The sequence below is a fragment of the Xenopus tropicalis genome, chromosome 1 (assembly GCF_000004195.4).
Source record: "Xenopus tropicalis strain Nigerian chromosome 1, UCB_Xtro_10.0, whole genome shotgun sequence".
NCBI lineage: Eukaryota > Metazoa > Chordata > Amphibia > Anura > Pipidae > Xenopus > Xenopus tropicalis.
The window spans coordinates 84,109,126-84,123,656 of NC_030677.2; the positions used below are offsets into that span (position 1 = coordinate 84,109,126).

The window sequence follows — 14,531 nt, forward strand, 5'->3', positions numbered from 1 at the left end:
AAGTTAATATAGTCAAATTTGCTTATTAGTGCATAAAGTACATTTGTGTAATTGTGAAATTGTTAGATCTTGTGTCTGTGCTCTAGCAGGTTATATGTAAACTCTGCATTAAAACATACACACAAAGCTGCCACAAACTGGCAGCACCAATAGTAGGTATAACTGGACTGGAAAAATATGGATTTTAGTTCTAACCGGTAACATGGGCATTAAATAATCAGGTATAGTATAAAGTATATCAAAAAATGCAGGTCATACCTTAAACTCTGAGTAGCTGCCAGGCTGGCTGGAAAGCCCACTTGTCTGTTTGTTACTGTCTTGAAGTGGTGTTCTCACAGGGGTATCTCTATTTTTCATTGGAGTCTGCAAGGTACACTACATCATTACAGTTATTCGCAAAACTACACATTTTTATTGCTAGAATGCCTCATGAAAGTTTTGTATTTAGTGTCCATGTAAATGGTTGAATTATAACAAGCTAAAATTACCAGTAGCTTTAAGGGTAATGTCATACAGGCAACTTCATCACTTCATGTCACCACATCATGACTAACTAGTACGCCAAGAGGCTTACTATTCTGGATGAGACGCATCCCGAAAAGCTTATAACTTTTTTTTTTATCAACTAAGGAAAAACTGCATGAATATTTACAGCAAATCTACTCATTAACAATGCACCTGCACTAAGATCACCAAAGAAAATGCCACCAAAAGCTTGGCCATAAACTTCCACATTTAGATTAAATTTGTACATAAAACTGTGCACGTAACCTTGCTTTGGACATCACCCTATATGTCTGGGAAGGTTCTCATTCATCCAGGTCATAGTATAACTTAGGTAATAAGTCGACTATGTCAGATCAACTGTCAGATGACTGGTGAAATGTCTTCATGAAAAACACAGCAAGTTATGTTGACTGATTTCTACAGATATCACCCTATGGTTAGTGACCAAGTGATTGCCTTGAAATGACAGATGACACCATCTAGATTGCTTCTCTTTTGTACTGTTCCAACTTTCAGCTTATGCATGTCATAAAAACAGACCTTATATTTCCACCATGATTATTCTTAAGACCCTCAGATTTCTCCATTTAACTCCACCACAAAAGTATAGCTGCAGATGACCTCTTGTTTTTGTCTATATGAATTTTGTGGTCACAGCCTTACTGCACTCCCACCTAAAGGTTTAAGATTTAGTGGTAAACACAACTTTCCCTTACTTTCTATAGTTTATACAGGAGCAGTGACCAGCTCCATGTTGTAGCCCCCACCCTTTCCAGCTACAGTCAGGTGATCTCAGTGGTGGCCAATAAAACAGGAACCATTTGGCTGGGGGTTTTAACCTTAAAAGCAAGCAAGTTGCAGGTAAAACTCAGTTCAATTGTAAAATGTATAATGATGCAGCAGATTTCCTAATAAATCAGATGAAAGTAAGTGTAGGACTGGCCAGAACAGGGATGATGTTGATGTAGTTGGCCAGCTTGAAGTATATTGCAATATTTGGACAAAATCTCTGTTTTGCTTAAAGGGTAGGGCATTTTTGGTAGCTTAATGCACAGTCATGCACAATGTCTTACACCTGTATGTAATATAAGGCACTAAGTTTGCCCAAACACGTATGTACTGGCAGGTGACATCACATCTTTGACTTTGCCCTTAGGATTGAAACAGGCAGCCAGTTTCAGAATCAGAATTAAAGGAGAAGGAAAGGCCAAAATGTTAGGCACCCCCAAGTGACTTAAATCGCTTTCCTTGTACCCCGGGCTGGTGCCCCTGTTAGGAGAAAACCGCACCAGCCCGGGGTACCTGCAGCGAGCACTTCCTTCTTCCGCGGCGAAATCCCTGGCTTTGACTTTGCTGTTAAAGTTCGGCTTTTCACTCTTATGCGCATGCTCAGCGCGCCAACATGGAAGAAGGAAGTGCTCGCTGCTACCCCGGGCTGGTGCTGTTCTCTCTTAACAGGGGCACCAGCCCGGGGTACAAGGTAAGCAAAAAATGTTGGCACCCCCAAGTGACTTAGGCTTGCCTTCTCCTTTAATGGATGCAACGAATCCTGGATTCAGTCTGGGACTTGGCCAAATCATAGTCCCTTTTATTTGGCTGAATGAGAGTGCCTGGCTGAATCAAATCCAAACCTTTAGGTGACTTTAGATCACTATATTATATAAATGTTTGTTTTTTTTCCTATAACTTTTTCAATATATTTCCATAGTAAAAGAAAAGTAAATCAAAAAGAAAAGGTAGATAATAACAGAGGAATATTTTGTTCCACTTCAATTTAAGAACACTTTACTACTACTTTGTTAAATAGATAGTAACTGGGTAGGAAGAATCCCTCCAAATCTAGTCTATCCATGGTTGCCAGATTTTAATGTAAATGCCTTTTTTTTTTTTCAATCCGCAAAGCACAATTTTTACCTCTAAATTAGCCTAATTTGCATATTTAAATCACTTTATAAAATCCCGAAAAAGTGGATTTGGTGCATCCCCAAAAAAATGCATTTAAAATAAAGATAATTAACCGATATATGCTTGCAAGTTACTCATCAAGCTTCCTATACGATAACTTTGGAACACCGAGATTGTTTACTGCATTGCATGTATAGTACATGCTTAATGTTTAAATATAGTAACCAATGGACAGTGAACAAAGGAATATCATTCAGTGTAAAAAAATCTCCAGCATCTGAATGAGTTAGTTAGAAAACTAGAAAAGTCATTTCAGCTGCACGTAGGGAAATATGATGACCCACTAAACCACTGAATAAAATTAATGAAGTTTACCACTTTAGGTGCTCTTTAACTAAGATTATCTGGTTCACTGACTTTGATTCTGCAGCAGTAGTCCACAAAAGATAATTTAAAAAGATATTTGTATATCATATCATAAACATTAATAACGAACAAAACATATTTTGCCCTAGATACTACATGCATGAATCAGGTGATTTATTGTTTATTCTTAATAAGTTATAGTTGGCTGAAAGCTCAGACTGATTTTGTAGCCTGTGCTCATTAATGCAAAAACATTCCTGGAAGATAATACTAATAAATGACCATAATAAACTGACTACTTTATAGGTTTTAAATTGACAATTTTGCAAAGTTTTAGCACAAGCAAAACTGTATTACAATATTCTACATATGACTGTGAATGATACAAGAAATGATGAAGCACCAAAGTTATATATTTACTAACCTTAATAGTAGAAAGAGGCATTTTTCCATTTAATGACTGACTTGAAGTTGAAGAAGCTGTGCTGGAATTACTTACAGTGGTTCGAGACATGGCAGAATTTGATGTTCCATTAAGCTTTAAAAATAAGCACATGGAAGGTCAGAGTATAGCAAAGACAACAGGTACATAAGAAGGACAGACACTTTTATGGCTATGAAAAAACAAACCTTATGACATTCTGTAACAACTGGTAGACATTTGTTTTCAAAACTCTATGATTATAGCAGTTTAAATAAACATTATATCTTCTCCATAGGCCTCCCTCCCCTGACAAATTGCACCTGTACTGGGTTAGCAGTTAGCAAATTGAGGTCACTTTCCATTATGTTCCCAGCCCTTCTTGCACCAGGAACATGCGCAGTTTTAGCCGATAGTCCTGACTAACTGCACATGCTCTTTGTTACTCTGTTTAATCACCAGGTAGATATTTACATTAAAACAATAAATTATAGCAAGCCACCTAATACCAGTGTGAATACCACCCTAGACCCTAATTAAACAATATAGTAATACAAGTATTAGCAGTATAACACATGTTTATTTGGTGCACAAAACTATCCGATTTATCCAAAATTAAAAAAGTATTACCATACCAAAAGGATTTAATTTGGATAAATCTATGATTGTTTTGTGCATCATATTGTGTTGTGCATATTTAAAAATAAACATTTATATAGATTACCAGTAGACAGATAATGCACTCCTGCTAGCAAAACACTCATGAGGCAATGGACTGTATACTGGTACTTACTATTTAAGAAACAAACATGGAGTGGCTTCAATTTCTCCATTTGACCCGTTTACAAAAACACTGATTTTTTGTGATTAAAACTATAGGCAAAAAATATGTTCAGCACATGTCCTGTTTACTGAACTCAATGTTAAACAAGGGGATATATTGCTCATTTAAATCTCAGAGACTCTTCAAGCTGTAGCACTGTATACTTGCTAGGGTGGTACAAAGTGTTGATAAGAAAGCACAATAGTAACTATTATACAGAGACTATGGGGTCTTTGCACCACCCCTCAAGCCATGCAAGACAGCTGCACAATAACAGGGTTATGTAATAAGAATAGGTGCAATATATTATGTAGCAACCAATCAGCATGTAGCGTTTACAGGTCACCTGTTTAAAAGCAAGTAGTCTGTAGGCCAACATTACTATAACGAGGGGCTTAGGGCTAAGGAGAGCAGGAAAGTACTTGCTTCACCTCAATTTTATAAACTGGTAAAGTTATACTGACATTCTTGTAAAAGAATATTATATTTTCCAGAGAAGTCATAATGCATATAAAGGGGAAAAAAAACAAAACCAGAAAAAGTAACAAACCAGAAAGTCATTTAAAAATAATAGTAGAAAGAATCAACCTTAAATGACATTATTTTGAGAGAAAAGCTATAACTTTCCTTTCAAATGGAGAAAACTGATTAAAAGGCTACATTTGTGATATGAATTTTTGGAAAACAAAAAGCTTTTCAACGTGCGAAATGGCATTTAATGTATGTTTGCTCTTGTATTCTAAATCCCATTCACTGGAGGCACTTCTGCTTACTTTTCGAGTTTTATTACTTGGAGTACCCTGTATACAGGATCCTGCTGGGCGCTTAATTGGGGTCTTGAAAGGAGTGTGCTCTTCTTTCTTAAGGCTCTGTAAGATAAAGTTTCTTTTATTATACAAGAAATACAATTTAGAAAAACAAAAAGTAGGAAAAGGAAAGGCTAATAAAGAGTTAATCTCAAGCTGCAGGCACCCCTTCAGTTGTCTCAATAGTGCCCTTAAGTCTCCCCATATTTCACCTGTTCAGAAGATCTGAAGCCAAACAGGAAGAAAAAACGCTGAGCTGTGTAAAGAAAGTTCCCATAATGCCTCACTCCTGCACAGACACCCAGACCAAGTTGAACATGATCAGTTAGTAAGACTATGGGGCACATTTACTTATCCACGAACGCGCTGAGCGTTCGTTCAATCGGTCCAATCATATTTTCCCCGACTTTTTTGGCGCTTTCGTGGCTTTTTCAACGCTTGTGTGACTTTTTCATATTTTTTGCCGCTGTTTACTAAGGTTCGGTACGAAAATTTCATGACTTACGGATCGCCAATATGATATTATCGTGACTAATACGATTTTTTCATAAGCATTTTCGTGATATTTGCGATCTTCAAAAATTTTCGTTTCCAATCCGAGTTTTTCCCATTCGGGATTCAAATTCGTGTTTTGAGAAATCTGCCCCTATGAGTCAGCTTCCTGCTGACTGGCTCAGATCCACATTCCAAAGGGGGGGGGGGAGTGAGTTCTAAGCATTCTTGAGGGAGGGGGGAGCAGGAAAGAGCAGAGAACAGAAAGCTGCGTGTCTGTGGTACAGGAATTACAGACACAACTTATCTTTTTTCAGAGAAGTCAGTGGAGCGTTTCTGTGAGTGCTTATGGCTGTATTTACATAGACCTTTCTGATAAAGCTTACTTAGTTTTTACCTTTCTTTCTCCTTTAATCTAGATTTCTTATTTAGGTATTTCTTTGCTGAACAAAAGATATTGGACAAATAAGAGATGATGTTGAAATAAACAGAAATCTGTGCAATATGCAAGTAAGCGGACAAGCCTGATTTAAAAAAAAAACTTAGAATTGTGGTACAGGTAAGGGATCCCTTATCCAGAAACCAGATATCCAGAAAGCTACGAATTACGGAAAGCCTGTCTACCATAGACTATTTTAATCAAATAATTCAGATTTTTTAAATTGATTTCCTTTTTCTCTGTAAAAATAGAACAGTGCTTTGTATTTGATCCCAACTAAGATATAATTAATTCTTACTGGATGCAAAATAATCCTATTGGGTTTAATTAATGTTTTATTGATTTTTTTTTTAGTAAAATTAAGGTATGAAGATCCAAATTATGGAAAGACCCCTTATCCAGAATACCCTTGGTCCCGCATATTCTGGATAACGGCTATACCTGTATAAAGCAAAACTATAAAAAAAAAAAAAAAACTTTACAGTACATGCACCCACATATAACTGGAAATAGAATCTTTTCCTATTCTTAAAGTGATACTGACATCAAAAAACTTCTTTTTAAAAAATGAATCTGCATCCAAACCTACCCATGGGTCATGTTGACCGTTTTTTCTTGAATGTTCTGTATCTCTAAGTAAATCTTACTGAAGTTCCTGGACCCGACTATCTTCTCTAGCTGTCCGTCAGAAGTGGAGCTTTCTGACGTCACAAACTGGTAGGAGCCTCCCATTACACATTCCCTTTCTTTGAGCCAGCGTCTGTACCTGACCCTCACATGTGACCTTTATTTCCCTCTCTGAATCCCTTTGATGTTTAACATGCGTCTGTCTGCTGCCTGTGAGTTTTATTTCACCTAGCTCTTTCCTAGCCTCACTGGGCTCTTCGTCCCTCGCCGGCAAGTTGGAGTGATATCACCGCCCCCCAGCAGCCGATCAGCAGAACAATGGGAAGGTAGCATGATAGCAGCTCCCAGTAGATATCAAAATTGCACTCAGTAGTAAGAAGTCCAAGTCTGGCTTGCGACTCCTTCAGTTACATGGGAGTAGGAGAAACAATAGGCTATCTGAAAGCAGTTCTAATGTGTAGCGCTGGCTCTTTCTGAAAGTTCAGAATCAGGCACAGTGCACTGAGATGGCTGCCTACACACCAATATTACAACTAAAAAAAACAAAAAACACATTTGTTGGTTCAAGAATACAATTTTAAATGGTGGAATATACCATGAAAATCATGACAGTATCCCTTTTATTTTTCTAAATACATTTGTATTTAGAACAGAAAAAAAAAATATTTTTATTTTTCTATCAAGTTTTTAGACAAAATAAAATATAGGAATGTTTAAAATGTAGTCCTCTAGCCCTCAACAATCATAAGCTTCACAAGAAGACAGGATTTACTATTGGTAGGGTAAATTTGGACAAAGCATTATAATGCCCTGTACTGCTACCCAGCAAAGATAGTGTTATTTCAGTTATTTTAACCTGAAAATGCTATACATTACAGTAGATAAAGCAAATTCTGTGGAAAGCTCACTTTGAAATGAAAAATTGGAGCAAATATTGCAAGCATGCTGACAAATGCACAGATGTCACATTCCAGATTTAATGCTGTGCCCTTTTGCTTATTTTCATATAGTAATGACTATATTCATCTTTAAATAATTTAAGATATATCTTCTGCCATGACCATACTCACCTGGGCAGCCAGATTACTCTATGCTTGCCTAGTTTTCAAATTGGGTGTATAAAAGGGCATTCTCTCTACATCATGGTTTGCAGGCTGTAAGAGCAGCGGCAGAGGGTCTAGGCTAAGCTAGTTAGGGTGGGAATACTGGAATGTGGTTATTTATTTGCTCTCCTAGATACAACGGAAAGACCAGCTTAAAAGTCATCTAGGGTGGATTTCAGTTGAATGCTTATTTGCTGTCCTAGATATTCTAGGGACTATGGATAAATGACTGATACATCAATATTTTGCTAATATAATGCTTTCTTCCGCATTCACATTCTGCAATTATGTTGGACCACATCATGTAAAATAGTTTACATGCTGCTATCACCTGGACTAAGGGGTACTTTGTGATGCTTTGCTGCCTGTGATAAAGGTGATGTCCTCCAGCAGGTGACAAAGCACCCCATATTCATTTGTAAGATAATTCATAATAATAAGTTCCACACTAATATTCCATACAAAAAAGGAAGCCATGACACTTACCCGGTCTTGCTTTTCACGCTCCTTTTGTTTTTTGTGCATCTCCCATTGACTTGTAATATAATCCATAAACCTGTGTCCTTTAAGTAAAAAGGCACATCCTTGTTCAGTCTCCCATGCTTCTATACGGGACTTTAGCTCTTCCTCCAACTGACAATTAAAATCAGTTTTGCAAAAAATGCATAAGTATAGTTGCAATATGTAGCAAGACTTACTAAAAATAGTGAAGAACTACAACATTTTTAATGTGGTATTTTTTAGGGCATCTTTAGTAATGCTGAAAGGATTAGAGTTTTTAATTTCTAGCAGACCAAAGCTAGGATTATTTAAACAATTGATTGTTTAATTATATTTCCATTATCCTTAAAATTTAGCCATGCTATAGATCAGTGCTGTCCAACTGGCGGCCCGCGGGCCGCATGCGGCCCTCGACCCCCCTCTGTGTGGCCCCCCACCTGTCTGGCTGCTTTGATGGCTTAACTTTGTGTAAACTTTAAATGGTATCAGTACTGAGATTAACTGCCCCCCCCTGCATGGTTCTCACCTCAGATTCAGGCTGTAATCCCTCTGTATTGTTTAAAAATGTAATCCCCTGTGTTGTTCACACCTTTTAATCCCTGCATTGTTCACCCCCTGCAGTGTTCACACCTCAGGCTGTAATCACCCACATTGTTCACTTCTTCACACCTCAGACATTGTATGTACTGCCTGGCCTGTGTATAGGCAGCATAGGGTAGGCAAAGTATGGCACCATAGGCAGCATAGGGCAGGGAGTGTATGGCACACACAGGCAGCATAGGGCAGGCAGAGTGCTGCCTGTGTGTGCCATACTCTGTCTGTCCTATGCTGCCTGTGGGAGGTGAACCTGGCAGGGGTTTGTTCTTGGAGTTTGTTAGCAGTTGGAAATAGCCATTAAATGGTCCCTAAGGTGTGTAATTATGTGCTGCGGGTTGCTATGCTATCCACAGGGGAGGAGGTATATGGACTTAAGGGTGTGTCTTAATATGACATAATATAATTCTTTAACATATGAATGATAGTTGATATCCCTGCAGCGACCATTGTGATGGGTGTGGGTGTGGTTTGAAGTGGGGGTGGTTTCAAATGGGGGAGTGGCCAAAACTGGCTTCCATTATCGGCCCTCCACCATGTATGCGAGAGAAATTCCGGCCCTCGGCACCTCAGAAGTTGGACAGCACTGCTATAGATTATGAACATACACACACCTGTTAAACAGGTTTTTCCCTTCTTGTGTGGGGCCTTCCTGCATGGACTCTATTAGCTGAGGTGATCACACAAAATGGAGAATTCAGTTCGGCATAACCCCTATAGAAACATACAGGTCTGGCTGACTTGGAAATGCAAATATCTGTACTCCTCTTGGAAATTTAGCTTGAACATTATTTAGAAATTATACACGAATGCCCTGAGCCCTTTAGTGCCGTGCTCTGTACCTTGCGTCAGATTTGTAATGATCCAGGCACAAGTGATGTGTAACAGTACTATGGGGATCAATTTTACCCCCCTTAGTGTTCTTGCACTTGCATTAATAAAATGCAGCTACAGTGCAGATGAGTCAATGTAGCTATATATGGTGCATAATACTGCACAGCAGACCCTTCTGGACTTTAAATGTTCTGTTCAAAGAAAACAGCAAGTGTTAAATAATAGCAGAAAGACAAACCCAAAGTTACAACTAACCTTTGACAGCATTTTTTGAAGTTTTGCTCGTTCTTTTTCCTCTTTTAGCAAGCTTCCTCCTCTATTTGAAAATCTGTTGGGGTCTGTTGCTTTTTTCTGATGAAACAAAAAAAAACCCATTATATATAGATATATTGTATTTTTAAACAAAAGTTAGTCAATTTGCACTAGTCATTTTGCTCATTTGCATATGGTGATGTCATATTCCTAATTAATGGTTATCACTGGCTATATATACTTACATAGTTACATAGTTACATAGGGTTGAAAAAAGACCTGTGTCCATCAAGTTCAACCCATCCAAGTAAACCCAGCACACCTCACCCACACCTACCAATCTATACACTCACATACATAAACTATAAATACAACCACTAGTACTAACTGTAGATATTAGTATCACAATAGCCTTGGATATTCTGATTGATCAAGAACTCATCCAGGCCCCTCTTAAAGGCATTAACAGAATCTGCCATTACCACATCACTAGGAAGGGCATTCCATAACCTCACTGCCCTCACCGTGAAAAACCACCTACGCTGCTTCAAATGGAAACTCCTTTCCTCTAATCTAAAGGGGTGACCTCTGGTGCGTTGATTGTTTTTATGGGAAAAAAGAACATCCCCCAACTGCCTATAATCCCCTCTAATGTACTTGTACAGAGTAATCATGTCCCCTCGCAAGCGCCTCTTTTCCAGAGAAAACAACCCCAACCTCGACAGTCTCACCTCATAGTTTAAATCTTCCATCCCCTTAACCAGTTTAGTTGCACGTCTCTGCACTCTCTCCAGCTCATTAATATCCTTCTTAAGGACTGGAGCCCAAAACTGCACTGCATACTCAAGGTGAGGCCTTACCAGGGACCTATAAAGGGGCAAAATTATGTTCTCATCCCTTGAGTCAATGCCCTTTTTTATACAAGACAGCACTTTATTTGCTTTAGTAGCCACAGAATGACACTGCCTGGCATTAGACAACTTGTTATCAACAAAAACCCCTAGATCCTTCTCCATTAAGGATACCCCCAACACACTACCATTCAGTAGATAGTTTGCGTTTATATTATTTCTACCAAAGTGCATAACTTTGCACTTATCAACATTGAACCTCATTTTCCAGTTTGCTGCCCAGTTATCTAATTTTGTCAAATCGCTCTGCAAAGCGGCAGCATCCTGCATGGAACTTATAGTTTTGCACAATTTAGTGTCATCAGCAAAAATAGAAACAGTACTGTCTATGCCCACCTCCAGGTCATTAATAAACAAGTTAAAAAGCAAAGGACCAAGGACTGACCCCTGCGGTACTCCACTAACCACACTGGTCCAATTAGAAAATGTTCCATTTACAACCACTCTTTGTACTCTATCCTTCAGCCAGTTCTCTATCCAATTACAAATATTATGTTCTAGGCCAATATTCCTTAATTTGATCATTAACCTTCTGTGAGGTACTGTATCAAACGCTTTAGCAAAGTCCAAGTAGATGACATCAACTGCCATTCCAGCATCAAGGTTCCTACTCACCTCCTCATAAAAGGCAACTAAATTAGTCTGGCAAGATCTGTTACGCATAAAACCATGCTGGCACAAACTAATGGTATTGTGAACTGCAATGTATTCAAGTACCCTATCCCTTATTACCCCTTCCAAAAGTTTTCCTACTACTGATGTCAGACTAACAGGCCTATAGTTTTCAGGCTGAGAACGGGATCCCTTTTTAAATAACGGCACCACATTAGCAATCCGCCAGTCTCTTGGCACCATGCCAGACCTCAATGAATCCTGAAAAATTAAGTGAAGAGGTTTGGCAATCACAGCGCTCAGCTCATTTAATACCCTGGGATGAATCCCATCCGGCCCTGGACCTTTGTTTACCTTTACATGTTCAAGTCTCTTTTGAATTTCCTCCCGAGTGACCCATGCGTCAGTAGCTAAATTACTAGAACTGGGCATATTACAAGGGAAGCCTTCATTATCTGGCTCCTCAGATGTATAGACAGATGAAAAATAAGAGTTCAAAATTTCAGCTTTTTCCCCGTTTTCATCAACCAACGTACCCCCCCGTGATAATAAAGTTCCCACCCCTTCTTGCTTCATTTTTTTACTATTCACATAATTAAAAAATAATTTTGGATTCTTTTTACTCCTAGCTGCAATATCCCTTTCCATCTCTATTTTAGCTTGCCTGATAGCTTTTTTGCATGCTTTATTTGCTTCCTTGTACCTGATGAAAGTTTCCGCTGTCCCAGCTAACTTGAATGCCCTAAAAGCACGTTTTTTCTTACCAACCTCGACAATAACACTTTTATTCAGCCATAAAGGTTTCGCTTTGCAATGCCTCTCCTTGCTTACTAGGGGGATATACTGTTGTGTATACCTACAAAGCAATGTTTTAAAGATGTTCCATTTTCCTTCTGTGTCTAACCCCATGAAAAGCCTTTCCCAGTTGACACATTGCAGAGATGCCCTTATACTGGCAAAGTCTGCACGTCTAAAATTGAGCGTTTTAGTTACTCCCTTAATGCTGCAGAGACAGCGCTATATCTCAAAGGAGACCATGTTGTGATCACTGTTCCCCAAATGCTCACCCACACAAATGTTAGAGATAAGTTCATTATTATTAGAAATCACCAGGTCCAAAATAGCGTCATTCCTAGTGGGTTCTTGAACTGCCTGAAATAAAAAGTTGTCATTTAGCATATTTACAAACTTACTAGCTTTTTCTGACTTAGCCACCCCATTACTCCAGTCAATGTCCGGATAATTAAAGTCCCCCATAACAACAACTTGACCCAGTTTTGAAGCCTCCTCCATTTGCAACAATAGCTGGGCCTCATCCCCCTCATCTATACGGGGTGGTTTATAGCATACACCAATGATCATTTTCTTTGTGACCTTCAGCCCTACTGAAATTTCTACCCAAAGAGATTCGACGTTTTCATTGGTAATGTCTTTATTACATGGCTTTAAGTCTGACTTTACGTAAAGACAAACCCCTCCACCCTTTTTAATCTCTCTGTCCCTCCTAAAAAGTGTATAACCATTTAAATTCACAGCCCAGTCGCATTTATCATCCCACCAGGTCTCAGTGATACCTATTAAATCATAATTTTCAATACATGCAATAGCTTGCAGCTCCCCTAATTTACCCGACAAGCTACGCGCATTAGCCAGCATGCAGCGGAGATTATTACTTCTCCCTCTGATGTTTACATTAGCTAAGGGAGAATTAGAGCTAAGGCAATTATGAGACTGCTTTCCTTGTAACGGAAGCTCCTTATCTGATAAACTATATGCCCCCCTCACTCCTCCCCCACAACCCTTTGCTAGTCCCCCTACCCCGTCTACACTAATTTTCCCATGGAATTCTAGCTCACCCACCCCCCCCTTGTCTAGTTTAAACACTCCTCCAACCTCTTAACCATTCTCTCCCCTAGCACAGCAGACCCCCTTCCATTGAGGTGCAATCCGTCAGGGCTGTATAGATTGTACCCCAAGGAAAAGTCAGCCCAGTGCTCTAGGAACCCAAACCCTTCCTTCCTACACCAAGACTTTAGCCACGCATTTAGCTCCCTAAGCTCCCGCTGTCTCCCTAAACTTGCACGTGGCACCGGCAAAATTTCCGAAAAAATGACAGGTTAAGGTGTAGGGTGTGGTTGCCTTGAGAAAGGTCCCAGGAAGGACCGAAATGTCACATTGGCTGTATATGCACATTTAAATATACTTTATTGATTTGCACAAAAATCCCAGTGTTGGTGGTCTTTTTTGTATGACGTGTTATATTTTTACTGTGCACCTGGGTATACTGTATATACTCAAGTATAAGCCTAGTTTTTCAGCACCCAAAATGCGCTGAAAAAGTCACCCTCGGCTTATACTCGAGTTGGGTCCCCCCAGACTAGCACCCTCTGTCCTTTGTGTGCAAATTAGGCCACCCGCAACCAGACCCTCCAGTACCTATTGTTTTTGTTGACCCTCTTCTCCACTTACAGAGCTAGTTTACGGTTTTTCTTTGAAATATATATTTAAAAACACATAGCCCACTGATGCCTCAATTAATGTAACTTTATTGGTATTTATTTTGATTATTGAAACTTAGCAGTAGCTGCTGCATTTCCCACCCTAGGCTTATACTCGAGTCAATAAGTTTTTCCAGTTTTCTTAGGTAAAATTCGGTACCTCGGCTTATATTCGGATCCGCTTACTCTCGAGTATATACGGTAATTTAAGCGGTGTGCCACCTTTCTGGTAATATCATACACACACGTGTGTGTGTGTGTGTGTGTGTGTGTGTGTGTGTGTGTGTGTGTGTGTGTGTGTGTGTGTGTGTGTGTGTGTGTGTGTGTGTGTGTGTGTGTGTGTGTGTGTGTGTGTGTGTGTGTGTGTGTGTGTGTGTGTGTGTGTGTGTGTGTGTGTGTGTGTGTGTGTGTGTGTGTGTGTGTGTGTGTGTGTGTGTATATATATATACACACATACATACATACATACATATATATATATATATATATATATATATATATATATATATATATATATATATATATACACATACACATACACACACAAATCTAAAACACATGTTAAAAGACCAATTCTAACATTTTTACTGGCATTTCCTGTTTTACAATGCTCGTAAACATTTCCCTTTATTTTAAAATGCACGGGTTTTTTAACTTATGCCAGGTAATATGCATAGCTGCCCTAACATTGTAAAAACTGATAGTAAAGAAAAATTCATTTACAGCTTTCAGTCATTTAAGCCCATTTTATGCTTATATGGTCTTGCAAACAGCCGCTTGCATAATACTAAGATTTTAATTTTATATAGAAAACCACTATACCTGAAACTATTTGCTGCA

The 14,531-nt window shown here is 38.8% G+C and overlaps 1 protein-coding gene across 3 annotated transcripts in view; it reads right to left on the bottom strand.

The window, feature by feature from the left end:
* prc1.2 (protein regulator of cytokinesis 1, gene 2) overlaps positions 1-14,531 on the bottom strand; it is a 30,431-nt gene that overhangs the window by 2,571 nt on the left and 13,329 nt on the right. For 2 of the 3 annotated variants that reach the window (XM_012967738.3, NM_001123407.1), the window contains 4 exon segments: positions 9,674-9,769; positions 7,976-8,122; positions 4,796-4,891; positions 3,203-3,316 (listed from right to left, as the gene is read on the bottom strand). In XM_012967738.3, the coding sequence (XP_012823192.2) occupies positions 3,203-3,316; positions 4,796-4,891; positions 7,976-8,122; positions 9,674-9,769 (453 nt within the window). 3 annotated transcript variants of the gene reach the window in all.